Source organism: Siphateles boraxobius, unplaced genomic scaffold (genome assembly GCF_051911475.1).
Source record: "Siphateles boraxobius isolate OS27281-9 unplaced genomic scaffold, OSU_SipBor_1 24, whole genome shotgun sequence".
Lineage (NCBI taxonomy): Eukaryota > Metazoa > Chordata > Actinopteri > Cypriniformes > Leuciscidae > Siphateles > Siphateles boraxobius.
Genome location: NW_027508855.1, coordinates 17,207,271 through 17,232,714, shown reverse-complemented (window position 1 = coordinate 17,232,714; position 25,444 = coordinate 17,207,271). Strand labels below are relative to the sequence as shown.

The 25,444-nt window shown below is 36.6% G+C and overlaps 2 protein-coding genes across 4 annotated transcripts in view; both read right to left on the bottom strand.

Annotated features, from left to right (window-relative positions):
• Window positions 1-432: 432 nt before the first annotated feature.
• LOC143749201 (sesquipedalian-1-like) lies at window positions 433-6,480 on the bottom strand. Of its 3 annotated transcripts, XM_077241715.1 has the most exons (5): window positions 6,390-6,480; window positions 6,035-6,088; window positions 5,845-5,898; window positions 5,052-5,147; window positions 433-3,792 (listed from the first exon to the last, which is right to left on the bottom strand). In XM_077241715.1, the coding sequence occupies exon 5, from the start codon at window positions 3,780-3,782 to the stop codon at window positions 2,994-2,996; it is 789 nt and encodes a 262-aa protein (XP_077097830.1). In that variant the 5' UTR covers window positions 3,783-3,792; window positions 5,052-5,147; window positions 5,845-5,898; window positions 6,035-6,088; window positions 6,390-6,480; the 3' UTR covers window positions 433-2,993. The 3 variants fall into 3 exon arrangements, with proteins under 3 accessions (XP_077097830.1, XP_077097829.1, XP_077097828.1); XM_077241714.1 differs by lacking the exon at window positions 5,845-5,898; XM_077241713.1 differs by lacking the exons at window positions 5,845-5,898; window positions 6,035-6,088.
• A 1,161-nt stretch (window positions 6,481-7,641) lies between these two features.
• The window catches only part of ddr2l (discoidin domain receptor family, member 2, like), a 32,067-nt gene continuing 14,264 nt past the window's right edge, over window positions 7,642-25,444 (bottom strand). The window contains exons 5-18 of the mRNA XM_077241705.1: window positions 24,779-25,007; window positions 23,751-23,898; window positions 22,311-22,416; window positions 21,063-21,249; window positions 18,400-18,646; window positions 17,587-17,679; window positions 17,066-17,214; window positions 16,685-16,889; window positions 14,452-14,696; window positions 13,474-13,601; window positions 12,137-12,334; window positions 11,020-11,254; window positions 9,782-9,931; window positions 7,642-9,584 (exon numbers count right to left, since the gene is read on the bottom strand). Of these exons, the coding sequence (XP_077097820.1) occupies window positions 9,447-9,584; window positions 9,782-9,931; window positions 11,020-11,254; window positions 12,137-12,334; window positions 13,474-13,601; window positions 14,452-14,696; window positions 16,685-16,889; window positions 17,066-17,214; window positions 17,587-17,679; window positions 18,400-18,646; window positions 21,063-21,249; window positions 22,311-22,416; window positions 23,751-23,898; window positions 24,779-25,007 (2,458 nt within the window). The 3' untranslated portion in view covers window positions 7,642-9,446. The remainder of the gene's footprint in view (window positions 9,585-9,781; window positions 9,932-11,019; window positions 11,255-12,136; window positions 12,335-13,473; window positions 13,602-14,451; window positions 14,697-16,684; window positions 16,890-17,065; window positions 17,215-17,586; window positions 17,680-18,399; window positions 18,647-21,062; window positions 21,250-22,310; window positions 22,417-23,750; window positions 23,899-24,778; window positions 25,008-25,444) is intronic.

The window sequence follows — 25,444 nt, the reverse complement described above, 5'->3', positions numbered from 1 at the left end:
GTAGTTTCCGCTGTCAAGTGTGTTTTGTCCATTAAAATCGCATTACTAGCTGTGAGAAATATGAAACTGTCAGGTGGTTATGAAAAAGCAATGAAATCATCATTCAGTGTAGAAAAACTTTCCACAGTAGTAACAATGCCCTCGAAACTCATTATTAAAACCTTGAAAAGGCCATGAAGTGCATACATAATTCAAATGTAAGTGTATGTTTCATAGTTGAATTTATTGTACACATCGCTGAAGAAGAGAAATAATGCATTTTCCATACATCGACATTTCTAACTAATGCAATAACAAGGGATCTGTGAATGAACTCTTCAGTCTTTCAGAAAATGGAACTACTCACCAATACAAAGCAATGCTGAGCCACCTTGTGGTGAAATTGTGCGAATTCACATCTTGAAGAAAAACCCCCCACAAATAAATTACATATTTTATCATGATGCTCATCTTTATTTGACTCCTTAAAAAAGGTACATTCTTGTTTCCTCAAATGAAATATTTTACCCAATGTAATTTCAATGCCTGTTTTGACACGCTGGTTATTGCAATCCAGCTTCAGCAACAAGTTAATTATATTGCAGTACCGTACACAAACTGTTAGGATTAAAACCATGTTCATCTCTTAATTCCCATTTTATTTTGGAATCTAACACAGTGTTTTATATGAAATCTGAAGGCACTGTGGTTGGCCAGTCAAGGACCCTATTTAGTGTTACTGTAGGCAATACCTCCCCAGATATTACAGGATTGCACACAATTCGTACCATTAAAAATGCATTTTGAAAAATCCATAAATAAATTACAGAGCTGTATGTATAATGTATTAAATGTTGGTCACAGTATATAAATGGTCCGTTTTAAAAGCCAAGGCAAAGCAATGACATGCTAATTGGCAAGTATGATAATATATAATTAAGCATAGCAAGGCTTAGTATAAAAATGAATAACATTGCTTAGAATTGACCGAAGGTTACATGTTAGCTGGCTAGTTAGATAGCTCCATTGTCTCAGACACTTTTACATACTTTAAAGTTAGAAATCATTTTGGCAATTCTGTTTTTGGCAGGTTCGATTTTAGATGTCCTGAAATGCAGTATAAAATTCACCAGTGAAATCACTCCTCAGATTAACTTGCTTTTGTTCATTTTGTTGCAACATAATATTGAAAAATGATTACAAAGGACCATAGACCAGCTTTGGCACTGTAATATTTAACATTCAAGATAATTTTGATTCTGAAAACACAGATATTGTACCGCTATTCTATTATTTATCAAGACCAACATTGTGAAAAAAGATTCACAATGCTGTTCTACAAGAAAGACGTCAATTTAAAAATATACATATTAAAAATAAAATAAAAAGAACTGGCAAGCCACTTCAACATGAGTTTCTAGGAAAACCCCAACATGAAGCTAAGTACGAGACTTTACAGTTCATCTAAAAAGAAAACGCCGTCATCATTTACTCATTCTCATGTCGTTCCAAACCCACATCACTTTCTTGTTTTCATGAACACAAACTAAGAAGTTTGTGAGAATGTCCTGAATGCTCTTTTTCACCAAGCGGACTGGGACTGTCAAGCTTTAAAAAAGCACCATAAATGTAGTCTGTACCACCTTTGCACCAAATCAAACTCTTTTAATGTCACGCATATTAAGTCTTTACTTTTCCCTGTTAATCTTCAAAAACAGACTGTAATCCTCGTCTCACAACTTGTGAGGAACATTATGTCAAGATGGTTTTAATAGCATTTCTGAATTAAACTTCAGAAGCAAACATTGCATAAAGTTAAATAGAGTTCAAACTGTGTTCCATTGAATTGATTGAAAGATTCATTTAGGTCAACCCTCAACAGTTCAAAGTGCAATGTCTTTCATGTATTAGTCTAAATATTGTGGTTTATTTTGTTATATTGGTGCATATAACTAATAAACATTTTTTCCCCCCAACTTTGGTCACTTGGTGTATTTAAAAAAATAAATTAACTTATTTGATTTTTCACACAGTTGTGGAATGTGACATGAGGGTGAGTAAACAATTACAGAATGTTCCTTTAAAAAATGGCTTGGTCTTGTTTTATAAAAAAAATAATAATAAAAAAATTACCAGTAACAGCACTGGACAAGTAATTTTCATTTTGATGCTCTCTGTTTTTTAGATGAATTTTACCTATTATATCTTAAAGGGATAGTTCACCCAAAAATAAAGATTCTCACATTATTTCTCACCCTCATGTCGTTCCAAACCCGTAAGACTTCGGAACACAAATGAAGATATTTTTGATGAAATCGGAGAGCTTTCCGTCTCTCCATTGACAGATACGCAACTACCACTTTGACGCCTCAAAGAGTTCATGAAGAGATTGTAAAACTAATCCATATGAATTGAGCGGTTCACAATCCCTTTAAATGATGAACAGATTTAATTTAGGCTTTTATTCACATAATATAAACATTCAATGCACACATCAGTTGTGGTAAATGGAAGCTGAAGCATGATCGCTTGACGTTTGAGAACCAATGAGGTTCATTCTCGTGTAACCGCAGCACGTTTGAGCTTCAGCAAGAACCAATGAAGTTTGTTGCAAGCAGGTTCGCTTGAGCTTCTGTTTATGTTCACTGATCAATGTTTATATGTGAATAAAAGCTTAAATACAATCTGTTCATCATATAAAGCGATCGAGTCTCTTCAGAAAATTTGGACTAAACCACAAAGTTTTAAAATCTCATTATGAACTTTTTGAAGCGTCAAAGTGGTAGTTGTGTAGCTGTCAATGGAGGGACAGAAATCTCTTAAATTTCATTAAAAATATCTTCATTTGTGTTCAGAAGATGAACGAAAGTCTTACGGGTTTTGAACGACATGAGGGTGAGTAATTAACAACAGGATTACAATTTTTAAGTGAACTATCCCTTTAAACCATGATTGCTCTAAGTATGGTATGCGTGTGGATGCATGTTGAGTCTCTTGCAGATGTCGAGCTTCATTCATTTACTCTGTAGCCATTCTATTCTCAGTTCAGCCACCTCTTTGCCGTACCACTCATGTAGTTTGGAGAAGCAGCTCGTGCCGGGAGAAACGGGGCTCTCGAGCGACCCGCCGTTGGTCTTCCTCCGCGGAGGTACCGGAGGTGGTCTGACTCCACTTGCTCTCGCGCTGCAGTCCCCGTCCCAGGCACAACCCTCGCTGACACCGTTTGCCGAACTGGTGTGTTTACTCCAAGACACCCCGTTTTCTCTGCTAGACAGCCCCTCCTGCAAAGGCCCCGTTATGGCAGTGTTCTGTAGGGACGGGGTGGCGGTTCGAAGGCCCGCTTCTGCCCCCTGCACTTGCGTCTGGTGTTTCTTCGCCTTGCTTTTGGCTTGTAACGATCTCGCTTCTTGTACCTCCTCCAGCTGCCTCTCCAGCTCCTTCACAACCAGGCGCATGTAGTCGAAACTGGCTCGGGACAGAGCCTTGACCCACGATTCCATCGCGGCCTGGCTCTCCGCAGCCATCTTGTACACCCTCGCTTTGATGCATTCGAATTTGACGGCGAAGGCGAACTCTTCGGATTCGGACTCGCAGAGCTCCACCGTACAGCCTTCCAGGACGATGACCCCAATGGGCTCTCGACTTTCCTTCTCCTCCAAGTAGAACAGCATGTTGCCCTTTAGGATAAACCAGCGGCGATGGTACGCCGTGTTCCGTTCCCCTTTCTTAAAGAGGAAGCCTGTCTTATCTGGAGGAGAGTTGCATGTGGCATAATGCGCCACGCTCCTCTCATTCAACTTCATGATGACGTCTCTGAAACAGAAATTGATAAAAAAATGAGTTTACCCTACATACATTTACAGTGGAGATAGGTTGATAATATTTAACAGTAATATTTAATAATAGTAAATTAACCAAATTTTTATTTGTCATATTAGGTAAAAAAAAAAAAAAATTATCAGTCGATATATAACAATGATTTCAATGCACTTTTATTTGGCTATTAGCTTTCTTAAAGACTGTGTAATTAGATGTGTTTTGCAATATTTTATATCCAATCCAATATATCCAATATTTTAGAGATGTGCATAAAAATGCATAAAGAGTAAAGATTAAATTCTGTTGATTAGTTCAAACTATCAATGAATCTAAACTGATTCAACAATTAATTGATTCAGTTCGATTCTAAACTGATTCAACAATTAATTGATTCAGTTCGATTCTAAACTGATTCAACAATTAATTGATTCAGTTCAATTCTAAACTGAGGCCCAGACCCAATTCGCATACTATCCGTCCTAAATAGTATGTGACATTAGTAATTGACAATACTATTTAGGGTGGATAGTATTAATTTAGGTCAACATTTAATGTTCAAGGAAGTACAAATTTTTTTATGTATTAAAATACTTTCGAAAAAATATATGTAGATAAAAATGGTTGTTTATTTTGTCTTATTCTTGCATATAAATTTATAAAAGATTATTCCCCCTTGTGTTCAGTTATTTTTAAAGAAAATGCTTTGATTATTTTTGTACTTATTTTTTTACTGTGTTTCACTTCTCACAGTATCTTGAATCTACTAGGCTATAATTGCTGTTTGATTTCATAATGATGATTCCTGAACAAACACATAAAGATTAAGAAATATGTTAAACTGTGAAAGAACTATTGTTCTAATGTTTGGAATAAAATATTTATATAATTATTATATTTTCAAATGTATTTTTTTCCTGTGATGGTAAAGCTGAATTTTCAGCATCATTACTCCAGTCTTCAGTGTAACACGATCCTTCAGAAATCATTATAATATGCTGATTTGCTGCTCAAGACAAGAAACATTTATTATTATTATTAAGTCAAAAACATTTATGCCTAATATTTCTTTTGTGGGAACTACGATATGTTTGTTTTTTTCAGAATTCTTTGATGGATAGAAAGTTCAAGAGTTAAAAAATCTTTACTCTCACTTTTGATCAATTAATGCATCCTTGCTGAATAAAATTATAAATTTCTTTTTAAAAACATTGTACTGACCCTAAACTTTTGAACGGTAATAGATTTAAATTCACCGTTCTATGAAAGCTCTTCTGCGAAGGCTTCACTTTTGGCCTGCTTCCAACCGTCAATCAAAACACCAGCGCATGTAGAACATCTCCATCCCATTTCTGCTCCAAAAAATATAGAAACAGACAGACACACACACACACACACACAGTGAAGTCAACAACCGAGGTGTCATAATTACAGGAACATTCCACTTAACACATCTGACCGAGTTTAAAACAAGCAAATTCCTCTTTCTTAAAACAAGTGCCATAAATAAAAGTCTGTATGGGCTCTGGGGTGACTAAACTATACATGAATCAGACCAAGTGTCAAAACCATGTGACAAAAAAAAGGCTATATATATATATAGCCTATATAAAAAATATTTGTATACTCCAAATTTTTTAAAAAATATATTTATGATTTTTCCAGCCCTGGACGTAACCATATTTCCTTGATATGACAGATACCATCACTTTAACATGGGACCAGTACCACAATACTTTTTATAAAGTTCATACAAAAGTATTTTCTGAAGTGCCTTTGTATACTAAAATTAACAAAGTTGTTTGTTTATTTATTATGATAAATACCATGGTACATCCATTTTAGTGGCTAAGTACCATAGCATTATCCGGTAACTGGAATTTTTTTTATTTTAAATGTTACATTAACAAAAAAGGAACCAATAAGCACCATGGTAGTATCTTGTTTTAGAGATGTTTTGTGGTATTAACAATGGTGTTTATGGAAGTTGCATTTAATTTCATGAAAACACCATGATACAGGCATTTCAGTATCATGGTATAACGTTACCTCAAAATACCATGGTGTTACCATCTGATACTGTTCCACAGTACTGCCACAGTACTGCCACAGTAAAAACAAACAAAGTTATTAGTTATACAACTAGCTAATACAGCCTACAACTAAAGTTTTAGTTATCCAGACAGCAGTCTTAAACCAATGTGCGTTCAAAAAAATTAAAACTGTAAATGACACTAACGTCACATTTCAAGTGAGCATCAGAATGCTGCAGAAATATACTGACAGACCACATCTGCAGGAAACACACAAACAAACGACAAAGAGGTGTTAAAAAGCTAATATAACATTATCAAACTCATTTACACTTGTAAAGAAAGGAAATCACCATAAGCAAAACATATGGAAATGAAGTCAACATGACTTATAATACAGTCTTTGTCATTCTCGACTGAGCTCGAGCAGTTTGCTTGACAAACCATCAAACGCTGCCTTGTTACTAGCGTAAAGCTGTTAAAGCCGCGTTACAAAGACAGATAAACTCATGAAGAGAAAGGTTGTGCGTCATTTCGAGCATATATCGATGTTTAACTTGCCTTATGGGTGTGTTATTGGACGCCAGCAGACAGCTTTCCTCCCTTCATTCTTCCTTTCCTGACTGGCGATCACGTGACTCTGCAGGAATCTCTCTAGTAACAGCAGCAGTGCTGCGCGCGCTCATGTGTGCATAATGAATTACTCACACAATCGGCTATTATAAAGATCATAATGAGTCCCACGCGCTTCTCACATATTTAAACTTAAGTTTGATATATATTATATATATTCAGATTATATGCATCTAGTTTGGTCATAATTATCTGCTCTTTTTTGGTATATGGTAGCAACAACCCTGCTGAGGAAAAGAAAACCAAAACTAACCTAAGCTAGTTGGCTGGTTTTAGCTAATCTCCCAGCCTGGTTTTGGACACTTTTTATTTTAGTCGACCAGGCTGGTCTTAGCTGATGGGAGACCAACTAAAACCAGCTGAACACCAGTTTAGCCAGCATCGGAGACCAGCTTAAACCAGCTACGTACAGCTTAAACCAGCCTAGGCTAGTTTAAGCTGATTTTTTTTTTACAGTAATGATGGTAATACAATGGTGCATATCCAAAGCATGGCATTATTACCATGATCTATAAGGTACTGTAGACATTTTTTATGGGTGGTTTTGTACGTAATGTTGGTGTTTTGAAATATACCATTGTATTTACAAGAATTCAAAACCATCCTTGCTGGAAACCCATAAGTAGCTTTGGTCTTCTAAAACTCTAAAACCAGCCAACCAGCTAAGGCTGGTTTTAACTGGCGGTTTATCCCCCCAGCAGGTATGACTGTACATGTTTAAAGAATATGAGAGCAGTACCATGGGACATTTTTGCTAGCGAGGGTTTGCTATGCCAGAACTCTAGGCCAAGGGAGTCAAATATATTCAATAAGCATAAACTGACAGAACGTTGACAACTATGGAAAGAAAAATAAGCATGTTAAAATGGATATGTGTATAACTAGAAAGATGTTATAAGTAATCATATTTGTTCAGCTTATTGGAGTCAAAGTGACACAGTTCTGCCAAGATAGACATTTGGAGGGTGCTTAGGCCCAACGCACACATTAATATATAATCTATTCATTTGGACTGTAGTGAGTCTACAGTCTACAGTCAAACCAAAGTCAAACATTCAATGTCACATTGGTAGCATTAAAATAATAATGATAGTAATAATACTGATAATTATTATATAAAATACTATTCAGATATTTAGAAAAAACATTTGAAATAGGTAAAACACACTTAACACTGCAGTTACAGCAAAATCGATATTTATTATTGAAAATAAGAAAGAAGATGAAAGAAAAAGGTCTTAGTCCCCAATATATTACTATACATACAGTATCTTCTCTGCTTATGTAATGTACATGAAGGACACATACAGAGAGTTAAAAGGTTTGAATGAAAGACTGTTATCGAGTACTAAATGCTAAAAGAAGGTCAATTAAATTTCACCTGAAACAAAACCACACTCGCAGTGTCACGCATTCACACAGACATGCATTCTTGGTCTCTAAATATGTAGTGAAAAAAAACCCCTCTGATCAGTAATAAAAGAAATTGCCTCAGGCTCACTTCAGCAAAGGCTTCTGGGAAATTGAGTTTTAGTGGTTGCCCTTGTCGATGAATCGCGTCGAGCTCCTAGCTTTCCTACCACCAACATTCAACCGAAATCCCAGTGCTATCGGAGGACTCTTCAAACGCCCTGCATAGCCAAACCTTTCAGCAGCCAAACAATAAAACTTCTCCTGTACATTTGACGACAATTTCTGAAATACAGTAAACACAAACTACACAAAAAGGAATGCTGTAGAGACTAGTACAAAGACAGAAATACTAGATTTTGATTACATCGTAGTGCACCAAATCTTTTTTACAATGTTTTTGATGCAACACTCATTCACAAACTTTTACTAAAAGCATTAAATGACTAAAGAAATTGTATAAAACACTAAAGTGGGTTAAAAGAGAGAAAGAAAAATGTGCTTTGAATATTTTTAATCTTACATACATAATCCCCTATAACCATGTGCCTTTTACCGAGATCGAAGATGGATGGATCTCTATAATATTGATATTATCAGTCCTGTACATCATCCTCAGCCAGACTTAATTAATATAGATTCAACAACAATGCAATCTCAGAACTGTATGCCAATATCCAGAGTTGTAGTGTTTGCCTTTACAATTGAGCTGAAATTTAGTTATACATTTATACAAGTTATAATTTTTTTTGAATTTAATTACATTAACTAACATTGTCTTTGGAAACTTGTACTGATGAATTAATCACAAATGAGACCAGAAACGTGTTTGAAAAAGCAAACAGAGTCCATTCTGATTTCATGTCGACTTTAAAGTGGCCTGTTACAAGTTGGGGGAAGAAACAGTGCATAAAATTGCACGTCAGTCCATTGTTGGCTCTAGAACCCTCTCCTCTCTCCTCCGAAAAGGGTTTTTTAATCTAACTATAACAGTAGTTCAGCTAGATCCGGGCAGAGCAAGTCTCCGACCCGGCTATATCCAAAGAACCTGTAAAAACATTCATATTCAGAGTCAAAACAACACTTAATATCATAACAAGACACAGTAACTCCAGTGTGGGGGTAAATAAGGAACAAAAATAGGACAAAAATGAAATAATAACCAAAGACAGCAGTGCTTAACGATACACGACCACAGTTTTGACAAATACGACATTCGTCCAGTTGGTTCTTTCTGCCTAGAATACACAGTAGGCTTAAGAGTCACTGTTCTTCTGGGAAAACAACATTTAAGGAAAAGAAAAGAGAAATACTCAAAGGAAATATTAACAACAACAAGTTCAAAAAAATCTCAAGTGTCTATGGATTGGAAAAAAGCTCTTTGAGTCCCAATGGAGATGAATATACAAGTAAGTGAATGAATGAATGCCTTTTGTGAAATCTCATCATCTTTAAATGCTCTAATGACGCTACATTGTGGCTATAACGTTTGCGATCTACTTCCCAGACTGGCAAGCAGTCAGAGTACTTATATAACAGTTCTCCTCCAGGTTGTTTCAGTAGAGCAGGTATCGGTCATGAGTGGGGCGCAAAAGTTCGCAGGGCCTGATACAATCTGTTAAAAGAGGGCCGGTCCACGATGTCACGACTCCAGCAGTGCATCATCAGCTCGAACAGAGAGGATGGACAGAGTGGTGGGGCGGAGAGAACGATCTAGAGAGAGAGTGAAAAATAAGGTCAGAAATCTTTTTAGATGAAACCTCCAAAGAAATAATGTACTTCATGCAAAAGTTTTCATCCTGCAACTGTGCTTTTATTCAAACTTACTGTAGTTTGCAGGAAAAATTATTCACTTCAAATGGGATTCACTCACTTCAAATCTCAACCCAAATCAAAGGCAATGTGTGTACCTGTCTCCCCTGGTTTCTGAAGAACTCGCCGGTGTTCTCGATGACCTGTTCATCAGACAGGAGGCTGTAGGGCTGCTCCTTACATAAAGTGAAGATCTCCCACAGAGTTACTCCAAATGCCCAAACATCACTAGCTGTTGTGAACTTCCCCTAGAAAACACACACATGTATTCCGTAATGCACCGATACAAAGAAAGAAAGACGCTGCTGACAGATGTCTCCAGCCAATAGTTAAGTCAAAACAAATAGCTTTGGAACAATTCATACACTACCATTCAAAAATTTGTGCACGGTAAGATTTCTTTTTCATGTTTTTGAAAGAAGTCTCTTATGCTCTTTACAATTTTAAATAACTGTTTTCCATTGTAATATGTCTTAAAATGTAATTTATTCCTGTGATGCAAAGCTGATTTTTTAGTAACTTTAGAAATCATTCTCATATGTAGATTTGCAGCTCAATTAACGTTTCTTATTATTATCAATGCTAGAAACAGTTGTGCTGCTTGCATTTTTGTCGAAACGTTCTTTAATGAGTAAAAAATTTGAACATCACAGTATTTATTTGAAATAGAAATCTTTTTTTTGTAACATTTTAAATGTCCTTACTTTTCACTTTTGATCAATTTAATGCATCCTTGCTAAATAAAACTATTACTTTCTTTAAGAGTGTGTTCACAGTTGGCATGTTTGGTTTGATTAAAACAAACCCTGGTGCGATTGCTCTGTTAGTGCAGTTCATTTGAACAAGTCTGAACGCTGACATCAGAACACTGGTGCGCATTAAACAAGCGAGCCGAAACGCTGAAAAGATGGGTCTCACTCCGCTTCCAAACAAACCGGTGCTGTTCGACTGAAATATAAACGAGTTCTCAGCTGGTCAAAATATCATCAAATGTAGCTACACACATACAACAAGCACATTTATCCCAGCACACAGCATTGTTTTAGGTGTTCGGTAAGTTCAGTATCGAAATATACGTCATAAAAGCCGACCGATTGGGTTGTGAACATACCTATGCTTTTAGGTTCAGTATCTTTAGGTTCAGTGTTAATAATACCAATGTTAATGCTAAGCGAACAAGGAATAAATGTGTTTTTTAGGACCAAACGATCAAAGCGAACTGAACTACAAGTGTGAACACCACCCTGAAAAAGAAAACCTTACTGACCCCAAACCTTTAAACAGTAGTGCACATGCATGCACCTTTGCTTTTATCAACAGCTTGTCTTTCCCTCACCAGTAGGATGCTCTCCCAGGCCATCCAGCGTATAGGCAGTACAGCGCGCCCCTGTATACGATAGTAATCGCTACTGTACAAGTTTCTGCTCATGCCAAAATCAGAGATCTTTATGGTGAGATGACGGTCCAGGAGGCAGTTCCGTGTGGCCAGATCACGATGCACAAAGTTCAGAGAAGCCAAGTACTTCATCCCAGAAGAGATCTGCACCGACATATGCAACAAGTCAGCAATGCTGCAAAGAAACAGAAATAAAAGAGTCAGGGATGTGAACCAAAACATGAGTATAAAATTCAACTGACACCACTTCTGAATGTGCGCAAGCACAAAAGAGATTTGAAAGCTATCAGAAAGAGGGACATTTTCAGCAAATAATTTAAATTAAAACATTTTTTTTCATATATAAAACTATTTATTACTAACTTTTTGGAGCTCAACATCCCCAGAACATAAAATTTCAAAGTATGGAAAAGAGCAGCACGGGTATTCAGTTAAATGTATTTTGTGAGAAACTATGTTGTTCAGCAAAACTAAAACTATCAAAACAGTTTTTCGTTATTTGAAATAAAGCTTAAATTATATATAAACCTTAGAATAAAACCTAAAAAAAACTTGCCTTGCAAAAAACTAAAACAGAATTTTAATTTAAAGTTAAAACTAAATAAAGCTAAATAGAAAAATCATAAAATAATAAAAATACATGACAAATTTACTAAAACTTAAACTATAATTAAATAACTGAAAATATAAAAAAATAAAAACAAATGCAAAATATTATTAAATTTTAATAGTAATAAAAATACTAAAATAACACTGTTGTGAAACAAAGAAAGAAGAGGGCAACATGAGGGTGAGTAAAGGATACAAAACTTATTTATACGTTATCACGACTTGAAGACGGAGGTCTCACGTGAAAACCTGGCTTCATTTTAACCCTGTAATCTGAAACATTTCCATCATAAACATCATAAACTGAGAGCTGACTTAAAGGCTAAGTTGAAGGATTCAAAGGTTAAGAATGTTAAGCTTGACTCTGACTTGTAGAAAAGCGACATTGACCCTATCTGGAGATGAAAGTCTGTACATGCCAGGGTTCTTCATAATGATGGACACACACCTGACAGACGGAATGTTGTTGGCGTGTGTGAGTGTGCTCTCCAGCTCTCTCTGGGACAGGAACATGTTGAGGTCTCCGTTCTCCATGTACTCCGTCACCATGCAGAGCGGGTCGGAGCTCACACACACGCACAGCAGCTGAATGATGTTCGGGTTATTCAGACGCGACATGATCTTTATCTCCTTCAAGAAGTCATTTCTACACGGACAAAAGTCAGAAGTTATCATGGGATCAGGTGAAATTGATAATAATAATCAGAATGAGGATCAACTGTGCTAAAAAAGTATCATTAACACTATTGCAAAAAAAAAAAAAAAAAATCCTTGGCTCTCACTCTAGATTTCCAATGTTTTTCTTAATAAAGCCATACATTACAGTCATGAAAGGTTGAAGGTAAGCATCCATCACTAAATGTTGAATAGGGAAATCACTGATGACTGTATTCTGAAACAATTTTAGACATTTTTATGGAGCGGTAGACCTTTGCTAGCACCGGGTTGATCCCCCTTTTGCTTTCAGAACTGCCTTAATTCTTTGTGGCACAAATCTAACAAGGTGCTGGAAACATTCCTCAGAGATTTTGGCTCATACTGACACGATAGCATCACACAGTTGCTGCAGATTGGTCGGCTGCACATCCATGATGCGAATCTCCTGTTCCACCACATCCCAAAGCTGCTGTACTGGATTGAGATCTGGTGACCATGGAGGCCGTTTGAGTTTCGTGAACTTGTAATGTTGAAGAAACCAGTTTGAGATGATTTGAGCTGTAGTCCGTCTGCTTCAAGGTTCGATGTGTTCAGAGATGCTTTTCTGCAGATCTTGGTTGTAATAAGTGGTTATTTGAGTTACTGTTGTCTTTTTATCAGCTGGGACCAGTCTGGCCATTCTCTTCTGACCTCTGGCATCAGCAACACGTTTTTAGCCACAGAACTGGATATTTCCTCTTTTTCAGATAATTCTCTGTAAACCCTAGAGATGGGTGAATTTCCCTGTAGATCAGCAGTTTCTGACATACTCAAACCAGCCAGTCTGGCAGCAACAACCATGCCACGTTCAAAGTCACCTAAATCACTTTTCTTCCTCATTCTGATCCTCAGTTTGAACTTCAGCAGATCGTCTTGACCATGTCTACATGCCTTAATGCATTGAGTTGCTGCCATGTGATTGGCTAATCCATGTGACAATCAGTTCTATTCCAACCAAGCACAACACATCCTAATTACATAACCACTTAAAAACTTTTAAGCAGGAACTTCCCAGATGTATTTAAGGCGTGCCTCACTCTACGATGGAACTGTCCAATCAAATTATACAAATACATTTTTTCTTCAAACCTGGCATTGCTGGTGGCATCCGCTCTGAGTTGTTTGACTGCTACCAACACCGGCCTGCCATCCTGCTCTGGTAACGGTGCACCCTCTCCCAGAAACTCTGCCAAACCCTCGGCCTCACACAAATGCACCTGCAAACAGCAATGCCAGCAGACAAGAGAATGAACATATGTGAACCATCATACTTAAACAACATGAGAGTGAAAACACGCTTGCAAAGGCTCCACTAACAACAAAAATAGCATACTATTGTATAATCACCAGGTTTGCAAAGTTTCCAGAAACTTTCCAGAATTTTTGGAAAATTTTCAGGATTTTTGAGACATTTACCGGAAATTTGCAACCATGATTATCACGTCATATTTTAATTGATTTAATACAAAATGTGAATAGCATACTATATAAATATTTTAATCACAATACCCGCATATACACTACCATTAAAAGTTTGGGGTCAGTATGTTTTTTTTTAATACTTCAAATTAGCAAGGATGCATTAAATTAATCAAAGGTGACAGTGATATGTTACAAAAGATTCATCAAAGAATCCTAAAAAAAGGATCAGTTTCCACAAAATATTAAGCAGCACAACTGTTTTCAGCATTGAAATAACATTAAATAAATCAACAATAAATCAATACAATAAATCTGCCACCATAGTAACTGAATGAGGATCAACTGTGCTAAAAAAGTATCATTAACACTATTGCAAAAAATAAATCATTGGCTCTCACTCTAGATTTCCAATTTTTTTCTTAATAAAGCCATTCATTACAGTCATGTTTGGTCATAACAGGGTTTTCTGGGAAACACTCAAACATTAGGCATTGCAACACTGTTTGTATAAAACAAAACATAAACAGTGTGCAAAAAAACTAACTATAAAAGACAATCCAAGTGGCTCCAGAAGTGAGTCTACGAAACAATAGCAGCAGCTGCAATAAACCCTCCTGCTGTGGTTCATCTAGAGTCTAGACTCACCTCACCAAACTGGCCTTCTCCCAGTTTCTCTCTGAACAGCAGTCTCTCTCGAGGGAATTCGGCCACCGAGATGTCCTTCCGCGTCAGGGAATCCACGGTGAGGGCCGGAACGGCGTACATGTTGCTGCCGGTGACGCCCTGCAGGCTAATGATGTCAGTTTCAGCGTAGTGTGGCACACTGCTCTGAAAACACTGGTGTGGGGTGCACAGGGTAACGTCGGGTTCGGCATATCCTCCGCTACAGGCTACAGAGAGAACGAGATGTCACCATTTCAGTAATTGTCATTTATATCAACCCATCTGTTTTTATTTTTTTTTAAATGGTAACACTTTACAATAAGGATTCATTAGTTAACATTAGTTAATGCATTAAACAACATAAAAATGATAATTTTTTATACATATTAAAAGAAAAATGTTAGTTAAAAAAGTACAATTGTTCATTGTTTGTTCATGTTAGTTCAAATCCATTAAAGTGCCCCTATTGTGCTTTTTCAGATATTAGCTTTCATGTAGTGCAATGGAGTTATGACAAATAGAGTTATTGTCTTCTAAAAGAAAGAAATGATTCTGAACAGCCTCAAACGAGTCGTCAGTAATTCCAGTATTACTTCCTGCACAAATATAAGTAGGTTTGTAACATATTTGCATAATTCCAGCCAATGTTCTTCATTGGCTGCCCTTGAACAACATCTACTTTGACCCGCCTCAATAACCGTAGTTAGAGGCCTGGAAGAGTTTGGTTCATGTTGTCGACATATAGAGAAGATGCTGTTTTCTGTGCTGATCTACTTTGCTTCACTTCCACTCTGGCTTGAATTGATCTGGTAAAACCAAAGCCATCGTTATCGATCGTATCACTAATAAGATAATAAGCAATTAGTTTCCAACATGTGCTGTAAACGGTAGACCAATCGCAGCAGACTGGGCCATCTGACCAATCAGAGCAGAGTAGGCTCTCAGAAAGGAGGAGTTTAGAGAGACGGAATCCTTTTTCGAATAGTTTCAGACACTGTGAGAAAAGAGGTAATGCTACAATGTATATTATGAGAAAATTGAAGTGTTTATCATTTTGATCTTGGATGGATGTAAACCTATTGTAGGAGACCTCCAAAACAAAATTAGGAATCTTTCAAATTGCATTAAATGCTTTAGAAGTATTTGTCATTGTTAATTTATGTTAACTAATGCTGTTAACTAATATTAGCAAAATACACTTTATTGTAAAGTGTTACAATTTTGGCATATTCTTCATTTCAAGCATCTCTTTATTAATGTCACCCTATTTATTTTCTTAATCACTGACTTGCAATATTTTAAATGCTGACAATCATGTCACTAGAGCTTTGTTGAGAGTAAGAGGAAGAGAAAGAGACAGAAAAAGGAGAAGATGAGAAGAGAGGAAAATGTCAACTTCAGTCATTTTATGTCAACAAAAACAATGAGGTGACTGGGTGTAAGAAACTGCAGGGTGTCAAAAAAGGAGCAAAGGAAAATCTAGCAACGATTCTTACCCTTGCAAAGTCCGTCAGTCTGGTAACAAGATCAGATGGAGTTCATAGACTGCGAGCAAAGGCTAAAGAACGCAAGACTAGAGGAGGAAGAAAGGGAAAAGTGCATTGGCAGGCAGCATGCACAATGTCGAGGAAACAAGTGTCAACGAAACCAAGTTCATTTTAAAAAGGTAAAAGATAGAACGAGAGGTTAGTTTTAAAAAGGACATCACGGAGAGATATATTCAGTACTGGAAGTCTTCACAGAAGCTCTGGTACAAAACCTACTAGGATACCTATCTGGGCATTACTTTTAGGATTTAAAGTTGAGCTCCTGACATGAAGGCTGCACCATTCGGCAACAAAATTATGCTTACAGTCTTATAATATTTGGCCAAATTACAAGGCAGCTTTGCATGCATCCTAAACAATCCCAGACTGCGCTGCAAAATTAACATTAAAATCCAGTTATGCAAAAAAAATCTTGACCCCAAACTTTTGAACAGTAGTGTATATATTAGCATCTGATTATTTCACAAATAAACGTAAAATTATACTTGTTTAAAATTCTTATATCCATTGGCTTAAGGCAATAGTTTTATACTTTGCCTTCCTAACATAATTTACATAAATAATTACATAATTCCCAATGATTTAAGGGATCAGTAGCCCATTTACTGATGAACAATAGTGTTTGAGACAGAGCTAGTGTGTTTGTGTTTGTGTTTAACGAATGGTACCAGAAGCCTCTGCGCTTTGAGACAGCTCTGGAAGTTTGTTCCTGAGCGCAGCGGGATCCTGATACTGGGGGTCCAGAAGGAAGATCCTCTCGTAAGGGGGGTCGAGGGAGATGCGCGGGGGCACCGGGGGAGTCTGCAGGATTATGGTGTCACTGCTAGAGGACAAACGCACCGTCACCTCCTCCTCCAAAATACGCCTTGGAGCCTAAGAGAGAAAGAGAGAGAGAGACTTTTTGTGTTATCGTATTTTCATATTTCGTTGAAATTGAGCTATGCTCATCCTTTCAGTAAGGTAGACCAAGGTACTTCACACTCCTTAAATATTACATGTATTGTTGAGCAGCTCTAAAATCTGTTGAGTCAATACAAACACACACACACCTTCTCCAGGACTTTGCACACATATTGGCACCACAGAATCAGGAAGATGATCACTACCAGCAGGAGAATAATAGTCACCAAACAGCCAATCAGAATCGACGTACTGCCCTCTTCAGGAGAGCCAGTCTTTGATGGTGTCGTCTGGTCCTCTGTCAAACACAGACGGTTTATTAAAGTTCAAGTGAAGTGTGTAGAACGCAAGTTAGTACAGTAGTCAGGTGTATTCATTTAAAGTCAACAGGAAATGGTGTACGCAACCAATTTTACTTCCATAATGTGACACATTTCCTCCATTTGTATTCATAGGAAACTGCCTGGATCACGAAAAACAGTCTTTACTTGATTTGGTTGGACAGACATTTAATTTTCTTTGGAATAACATGTATTAAGAAAGTAAACGGTCAAAAATGTGTCATTTTATTGACAATAAAAACACTGCAACGCCTTACATCCTGGGATTTTTTGTGATCACAGAGAGTCAGGACCTCAGTTTAACGTCTCATCCGAAGGACAGGCCTTACCTGTTATTTGGGTAGTTTCTGATTCTTTGCTGTTAACTTCATATGAAGGAGGGGTCAAAACTGGAGGCCTCTGGGTAGGAAGCACATTAGTTGCTGCAATGGAAAATAATTAAAACACAGGAAATCACAAAGTTACACCCACTTTAAAATACATTTATCACTCTAAATGTGAATAAGTAATTGGTCTCACTATGAGGGATGCATGCGTTTCCAATAAGATGCTTTTGAAAGAAATGAATACTTTTATTCAGCAAGGATGCATTAAAGTGAATAAAATGGCCAGTAAAAGAAATGTATAATGTTCAAATAAATGTTGTTCTTTTGAACTTTCTATTCTTCATAGAAACCAGAAAAAATGTATCATGATTTCCAGAAAAATATTAAACAGGACTGTTTTCAACATTAATAATAATTATTAGCAGCAAATCAGCATGAATGATTTCTGAAGGATCATGTGAAAATGAAGATGAGAGTAATGATGCTGAAAATTCACATTTGCGTGACAGTAATAAATTACATTTTAAATATATTCAAATAGAAAACAATTCTTTTAATTTGTAATAATAATTTAAAATATAACTATTTTTTGCTGTATTTTTGATCAAATAAATGCAGCCTTGGTGAGCATAAAATACTTCTTTCAAAAACATACAAATATCTCACAGACCCCAAATTTTTGAACGATGGTGTAAGTGGAAATTATTAAATTGGGAATGATGATATGAAAAGCATTTCACAGTTCTGGCTGAATTTTAATGAGGAAATACTGGGAATACCAGTGGGAGGGAGAGGTGAGCTGTTCTTATTTCATACCAGACTGAAATGAGATCTCGCTGAACATCATCCAAGTGTCAGCAAAGTAGAAGCGGCAGCGCAGAGCCGTGGCCGACCTGTGCTTTAACGGGACGGTCACATAACGAGCGCTTGGGTTCCGGTCGTCCAGAACTGTGTGAAACTCCACCGGCTCTGCTTCCCACTCGGAAATGAGATGCAGTTTAAAAGCACAGGACACGGATGCGAAGATCTTCACACCCCGAGAGAACATGTTATTACTGTGAACCTGTTAAAGAGAGGATAAGTAAGCGTCATTAACATCTGAAGCCTTTCTGTGTTCACTATAAATAGAGCTTCATGGTACTACAATCTGCACCATTTGAAGTCAACATAAGGGATATTTATAACTCATTTTTCTTTCTTAAAGTGATAAAGTGGACATTATGTTCAGTTTCCAGTCCCTTGTGGACATACAACTTTCTATTCATCAAAGAATCCAGAAAAAAAGTACCACGCATAAGAATGTACAAACGCAGCATAAGAGGCTTCTTTCAAAAACATTTAAAAAAATTACTGACCCCAAACTTTTGATGGTTGTACACAAGTAAATCTTAAGTAAATAAATTGACTCTGATTTCATGCTGACTTTAAGATACAAAGCAAACCAGGCTTGGCTTCAATAAACATATGATTTCTATTATAAAATCATTACTTCAAGATTAAGCACCTAAACCCCCCCAGTCCACACACACTGACATGATTATATACAGACCCAATAAGCATTGCTATTATGGCAAAAAAATCGTTTTATTATGTGTGAAATATGATGTATAATTAGTGCTACATCAAAGCTGTCATTCAACAAACACTTCAAAGCGCATCATCTTCAAATTATACACATTACAGATGTAACCCAGAACAAATGCAAATTTTAGGTTTGGTACAAGTTCTATGAACAGTGTTAGTGGCTGAATGTCAATTACAATAGAAAATAATTATGCTCATAAATGAATAACATTCTCAAGAGTGTTTCAAGAGCATCACCACGAGATATTAAATATTATACACTACTCTTCAAAAGTGTAGGTAGGTCAGTAGAATTTATTTTAAAGAAATTATTTTATTCAACAAGGATGCATTAAAAATTGATCAAAAGTAACAGTAAAGATTATTATAATGTATTATAATGTTACTAAAGGTGGGCAATATGACCAAATACTTATTTCATGATATATTTTAGGCTGCTGTCACTAAGACCGAATGCTTGGATCTAATATACTGACACATAACCGGTTTTCACTTAAGCCATGACCGATTGCATTTACTTGAGTTTCTCCACGATTGGCATTTTGACAACTGCGTCTATATTGACCATTCAGGCACAAAGAGAAGTGAATTCGGGATTGCGCTCTGTCTGATAGAGCGCTTCTGATGCGCATCATTCCTACATAGTATCCATAGAATCCCATATGGTATTGCGCAATACCACATTGAGTTATTTTTGTCACAACTTACAGCACATAATAACTTGATAAACTCTTTTTGAAGATCCTTGTTAAATGTACACACGCTTCTTTGACATTTTGCATTCTGACTTGATCTCTTCACTAACTGCAAGTTCAATCGATAAAAAATTGTGTTTGGATGGTCATTTTGTTCTCAAAAATATACTGTGACGAGATTGGCAACCTTTTATTAGGTTATTCTCGTGTGACAGAAGACTGCTACTCTGTTTCAGGATAGCGAACTACAGTTTAGGAAAGAAGAAAATATGGGACAAAATATGATTTTTTAATAAGTCGGGATGCAAGTTATATAGAATAAATTATCACCGATGTTTAAGTTAGGCCTCGTTCACACTGCAGGGGCTTAATGCTCAATTCCGATTTTCTTTTTTAAAATCCGATTTTTTTGCAAGGCCGTTCACATTTCCAATTAAATGCGACCTTTTGTGATCTCCTGTGTGAAGGTGAACGTGAAATGACCCAGAAGTGACCCGCATGCGCAGAAGAGTACTCAACGGTCAACAACGTCACTTGTTGTATGCGGAAGTAGCTAAACATGGCCTGAATAGAGCTGTCCCCCCAAATATTAATTAAATCAGAAACCTCGCTTCCCTTCCATTGACTGGTCTCAGCATCGTCCGCCATAGTTGTTGTTTATCTTCTCATTCCCGCCTACTTCAACGCAGAATTATGACGTTTGTCGCATATTAATGACGTGCGGGTCGGATACATGCGACCTGGCCGTTCAGATTGAAGTCGCATTTCAAAATATGGGATACATATCGGATTTGGACCACATACCCAAGTGGCCTGGGTCGCATTTGAAAAGATCGGATCTGTGTCGTTCAGACTGGCATGAAAAGATCAGATACAGGTCGCATAGGGGCAAAAACATCGGAATTGGGTCGTTTCAGCCTGCAGTGTGAACGTAGCCTTAAAAACATTTATTCTTGTGTGATACTGTATGTTCAAGAATACCTGAGGACTTTTGCATAATCAAAGATTCATTAACTTAGAAAAGTGGCTCCAAAAATACAATTTAGATAATTTTACTGAAATAATAAACAGTTTTTTTCTAAATCCTTGATTCAATTCTTCATTACAAGTACAAGATTTACACTCAGCTTTAACACTTTGGTCCTGTGTACTTCCTTTAGTGCCTCGCTGTAATCAGCATAGCTCTTCCTCCACTCTCACCTTCATAGACGTGAAGTTTCGTTGTCTGTCAAACTGGAACTCCATCTCTATAAATCCAGGGCCCAAGCTGTCGTTCCTCCAGCCCACGTAGTCATATCCAGGCCACAACCGGTACTGCCTTCTCTGTGTAAAGTCATCCTGACCAATCACACCATCCGTCAGCTGACCCAGCCCCCCAGACAGCTTCCTGTGGGAACAGAGACAGACAGGAAGCACTTAGCTTTGGGCGAGGAGTGATTAGAATTCATTCTAGAACTTAAAAACAATCTTGATTGTTCTGCCACAGAATGACTAGAGGATGTAGAATCAATGTGAAGAAACAGACAACCTCCAAACGATGTATATAAAGCTTATTTAAAATGATCGGTCACCCATCAGCATTTACGCATGTTGTTCCAAACCTTCAAATCATTCAACATTGGAATACAAGTTTTTTTTTAAATTAGGATTTAAATGTAATCAACCAAAATTAGATATTTAATGCCTTTGCCTTTGAAATAATTATCTTCTGCTCACCAAGGCTGCATTTATTTTATTATAAATTTAAATAGCTGTTTTCTATTTAAATATATTTTAAAATGTAATTTATTCCTGTGATGCAAAGCTGAATTTTCAGCATCATTACTCCAGTCTTCTGTGTCACATGATCCTTCAGAAATCATTCTAATATGATAATTTTTTTGCTCAAGAAACATTTCTTATTATTATCAATGTTGAAAACAGTTTATGCTTAATATTTTTGTGAAAACCGTGATATTTTTTGATTAATAAAAGTTCAAAGAACAGCATATATTTGAAATACGTAGAAATCTTTTGTAACATTCCTGTCATTATTGATCAATATAATTCTTCCTTCCTGAATAAAAGTATTTTAAGAACAAAATGTACTAACCACAAATTTATTTCTATTATTTTATATTTAAACACGCTTAAAATTAATCTTTAAAAACACCAATAGTTTAACAACACTGTTAAATGTAATGTTTAGCAAATCTTAAAATTAATATTAATTTATCATTCTGAACATTATAATGATGTGATGCCTAAATTTGAGTTTTTCCATGTTTTATATTTATTTAGACAAAAAAGTATAGAGTTTTAATATCAACACTTTTTAAAATACACTTTAATTTATCGATTATAGCCATAACATGATATAAATATTTATCGGCTAATCAGTATTGGCCAGAGTTTTAACATCAGTGCATTCCTAAAAGCTAAACATATAGCATTAGATTAGATGTTCACCTGCGTTCCAGGGCCCCGTCGTACGTGGAGTCATTGAGAGGTGTGATGGGATAGCCAGGAGCCATCATGGTCTGGCCCTCTGGAGAGCTGTACACCGTCAGGCCATCTGCACTCCAGGAGGAAGACAAACAGAGTGGTCCCAAACTTCAATATTGCTTTAGCTCCAGAATGTAATTACTCATTTCTCTTGGCTCACGTTTAAGGCACTAGAGCAATTGAGTTCAAATGGAACTAACTTGCTGCAAATCAGACACTAGGGGGCAAATCCACACAGACCACAGCTGCTCAAACGTGACTGCCAAGACTATCTGCTTCAGTCTGTAGCCCATATGCAAGTATGAAACTGAATTAGCATGAACCGCATGAGATCATGCATAACTCACGTCTATAAGCTTGTGCACAATCGGATTATAATAGTTTGTCAAAATGTATAAATGTAGTCGTTCGGCAGCTTAAAGGGATAGTTCACTCAAAAATGAGACTTCGGTCATCATGTACTCACCCTCATGTCATTTCAAATCCATTAGACTTTCGATCTTCGGAATACGAATCAAGATATTTTTGAGGGATTTCTGCCCCTCCATTGACAGTCTATTCACCCAAAACTCTGACAGTTCAATGCTCAGATCGTAAAATAAATTCATATGAATGGAACGATTTAATCCAATCCTTCTGAAGAGACACGATTGCTTTACAGATGAACAGATTTCATTTACAGTTTTATTCACATATAAACCTTGATGAGAGAATGTAAACAGAAGCTCAACTGAACCTGCTTGACACACGAGAATGAACCTCATTGGTTCTTGCTGAAGCTCAAACGTGCTGCGTAACACGAGAATGAACCCTTATTGGTTCTTGCTGAAGCTCAAACGTGCTGCGTAACACGAGAATGAACCTCATTGGTTCTTGCTGAAGCTCAAACGTGCTGCGTAACACGAGAATGAACCTCATTGGTTCTTGTTTTCGTGACCAAAATACAGTGGTGCAGGTTTGACGTCAGAACCAGGAAGACTGGTTCGCCACTGGTTCTCTCGAGTTTTTCCTATGGGGTTTTATAATGAGGTTTTATTAAGTAAAATAAAATGAAGTAGAGTAAAATAAACATAACTTGACGACACTTTGACGTTTTGTTCTACAACGTAAACTGCACACCCATACTGAAAATGCAAATTTTGAAGCAGTTATGTTTATTTTTGAAAACATATGCTTCTAGTAAGTAACCAGATTAGAAAGATTGGGTTGTGAGTGTGTGTAGTTTATGTTGTAGAACATCAAACGTCAAAGTATCGTCAAGTTCTGTTAACTACAGGTTTTATTTTACTCATAAATTGAAAAACAGGTGAACTAACCCTTTAATAGAAGGCGCTGATAAATAAAATAATATTTGTAATAATTTTGCTTAAAGAGTGTTAATTATTGGTAATTTTCATGACTCACCCTGCCAGGCACATCCAAACAGCTCTACTCTCATACACACAGTGTGCACGGCATCCGTGACAGGAATCAAGCGCAAGAACCGAGTGATGATGGGAGGATGGAGGTCTCTCACCACAGAGTCGTAGGTGTTTACATTGCCCATAATAATCTGGAGTACAGAAGAAATTAGATAAGCAATAAGGTACAAGATATTGTGGTATATATTATGAACATGCGGGGCATCCGAAACCGCATACTGTATATTAGGTACCACATTTGGTTTGAAACTTGCTTCACAATCATTAAAAAAGTGTTTCTATTCTAAATGTGTAGTATGAACGAAATTCGGATTTAGTGTCCATTGAATCAAACTTGTTTTGATTACATGACAACATTTACACCCAAACATAATTTATGCATAAGCTTTACTATTCAATAAAGAAAATAGTGCGAGAATAGAATTACTATGATTATTGGTTACTTTGATGAAAAGTTATAGTTTCCACTATATACTGCACATACAGTATAATGCACTATATACAATACTTTTTTCCAATTTTTTTTTTTTTTATTCTGGATGGATGCATTTAATTGATCAAAAGTGTTAGTAAAGGCATTTATAATGTTTATTTATAATGTATTTCTGTTCAATCCTGAATAGAATCAAATCATAGAATTATTCCTATCATAGAATATTGGAAAAAATGCATCACGGTATCCCCAAATAATGGCTTCTGAAAATGTAGGAATAAATTGCATTTTAAAACATTAAAATAGAAAAAGGTTGTTCAAAAATGAAATGCTGTTTTTACTGTATTTTACATTAAAATACATGCGGCCTTGGTGAGCAGAAGATACTTTTTTCAAAACTTTAAAAAAATCTTACCGACCCCAAACTTTTGAACAGAAGTGTATAGCATAATTGCTTTCTGATATAACTTATACATTTGCTAATATTAGTTTAGTACCAAAACTTCATTTCATTCAGGTCATTTATATAAAATCTGATTATATAGTACCTCATAATAGTATCTATAAAATACACCTACCTCACTGCCAAGGCGGTTTCTCCAGGAGATCCAGCGGCGTCCATCGCGACTGTACTCCAGACGGTACTTGCGTGCATACTCGTTGCCGGAGTTGCGTGCATAGCGACCCTGTGTAGCGACCACGGTGAGGAAGATGAGCTGACGAAGGTCAAGCTGAAGATACTGAACATCTGAGGGCTGCAGTTGACCAGCAGGACACCAGGCGCCGTCCCCTTCCTCATGGTTTAACCTGATACAACAACAGACAGAGGCAAATGATAAACGGTCATTACGCAATCTAAGAGGCCTAGATCTTTATTTAAAGAGCTCAGATCATGAGGAACCAAATTTTAGCTCGATCTTGTGAAATAAATGAGCTTGTTTATAAATATATTTCGACACAAAATATTGTGATGTGAAAAAATACAGGAAGTTTAACCAGATGACTTGAATAGCTCTATTTGGAAAGAATGAATCATTCTAGAGTGAGTTGGGTGCATTTATTGGTGACCGCAAAAAAAAAAGGTGTGAAATTAACTTTTCACTCTGAGGACTTTCAAAAAAAAAATTCGGCATGAAAGAGAAGTTGTGATAGTCTTTTCTTCCTTATTGTGACGTATATCTAAGTGAAACGGGTTCTCTTAAAAGAAAAAAAAGTAGGGCGGGGCTTGATTTGTCAATGGGGAA